This window comes from Coturnix japonica, linkage group LGE64 (assembly GCF_001577835.2).
Source record: "Coturnix japonica isolate 7356 linkage group LGE64, Coturnix japonica 2.1, whole genome shotgun sequence".
NCBI classification, from domain to species: Eukaryota; Metazoa; Chordata; class Aves; order Galliformes; family Phasianidae; genus Coturnix; species Coturnix japonica.
The window spans coordinates 74,787-76,466 of NC_029545.1; the positions used below are offsets into that span (position 1 = coordinate 74,787).

The window sequence follows — 1,680 nt, forward strand, 5'->3', positions numbered from 1 at the left end:
TCCCACAGGCGGAAGGGCTGCCCGTGGTTGGTGGACGCAGAAGGAAAAGGAAAGTGAAAGTGCAGAGAGGTGAAGGGTGGAGGGGGGAATAAGGGGAGAAAAATAAAGGGGGGTGGGGGGAAGGAGGAAGCCCAATACAGCTCCCATCCCCACTCTGTCCCCATCAACATTGTATCCCCATTCTGTTCTCATTCTGCCCCCATCCCCATTCTGTCCCCATTCCTGTCCCCATTGTGGCTGCATTCCCACTGTGTTCCCATCCCCACCCTGAACCCATCACCATCCCCATTGCATCCCCTTCTCCATTGTGCCCACATCCCTACTGTGTTCCCATTCTTGTCCACATTTTGGCCCCATCCCTACTGTGTCCCCATCCCCATCGTGTCCCCATTCTGGCCCATTCTGTCCAAATCCCCATTGTGGCCCCATTCCCACTGTGACACCAACCCCACCGTGTCCCCATGCCCGCTCTGAGCCCATTCCCATCCCCATTGTGTCCCCAATCAAGTCCCCATTGTGACCCCGTCCTTACTGGGTACATCCCCATCCTGATCTCCATCCCCATCCCCATCTTCATCCCCATCTCCATCCCCATCCCCATCTCCACCCCTTCATCCCCAAGACATGGCCATGCTCTGCTCTTATGGTTATCTGAGTTGCATTTTATTGCTATGATTTCCTGCCATTGCCTTTTGAGGGCAGCCCTCTTTGCTCAGCATCTACTGGATGTGGGGGCCATTCCTTCCTTTCTTCTTCTCCAGTCTTCTCCCTCTCCTTGGGTCAAAGGACCTAAAGACAAGGGGTTATTTTGCCTTTGAATATGGGGGAGGGTTTTCCTTCTCTACAACTACTTTAATGACGGAGTTTGCAGCACTGGACATGGTGGCCGTGACCTTTGTGCCACCAGCAGAGACGATCACGGTCTGCTGTGTTGCACTGAGCCTGACAAACTGGAACGTGCCACTTTTGTTGGAACTGGCAGGTAAACCTCTATACATCCTATCATAGATGTCTTCCAGTAAGCCAATGTGGGCTTTCTCTGGGGAGATCTCCACAGCAAACTTCATACTGTACAAGTTGTAGTCGAAAGGGTTGGAGAAGAGGATGGCCAAGGTGAAGGTTTCTGCTTCATAAACCAGAACGCCAACGCTGCCCCGAAAATGGGCTGGGGTGTTGTTGAAGGTGCAGCATCCTGTGTCTCCTGGTTGGATGATGGTGTTGGGGGGATCGGAGCTGTATCCGCTATAGCAGTAGGACCTGGGGGCAGAGGAGAAGTGAGGGGAGGGAGAAGGAGAAGGAGAAGGAGAAGGAGGAGGAGGAGGAGAAGGAGGAGAAGGAAGAGGAGAAGGAGGAGGAGGAGGAGAAGGAGAAGGAGAAGGAGAAGGAGAAGGAGAAGGAGAAGGAGAAGGAGAAGGAGAAGGAGAAGGAGAAGGAGAAGGAGAAGGAGAAGGAGGAGGAGGAGGAAGAGGAGAAGGAGAAGAGAAGGAGGAGGAGGAGAAGGAGGAGGAGGAGGAGGAGGAGAGAGGAAGGAGGATGAGAGAAGAAGGAGGAGGAAGCAGAAGGAGGAGGAGGAGGAGAGATAGAGGAGGCAAAGGAGGAGAGGAGGAGTGAGGAGAAAGAGGAGGAGGAGAGAGAAAGCAGGAGGAGGAGGAAGGAGGATGGTAGAAGGAATGGAGGAGT

General features: G+C 53.7%; 1 protein-coding gene across 1 annotated transcript in view; it reads right to left on the bottom strand.

The window, feature by feature from the left end:
- Positions 1-641: 641 nt before the first annotated feature.
- Positions 642-1,680, bottom strand: part of LOC107325890 (DELTA-sagatoxin-Srs1a-like) — a 1,831-nt gene continuing 792 nt past the window's right edge. Inside the window, exon 2 of the mRNA XM_015887155.2 lies at positions 642-1,257. Within this exon, the coding sequence (XP_015742641.1) occupies positions 804-1,257 (454 nt within the window). The 3' untranslated portion in view covers positions 642-803. The remainder of the gene's footprint in view (positions 1,258-1,680) is intronic.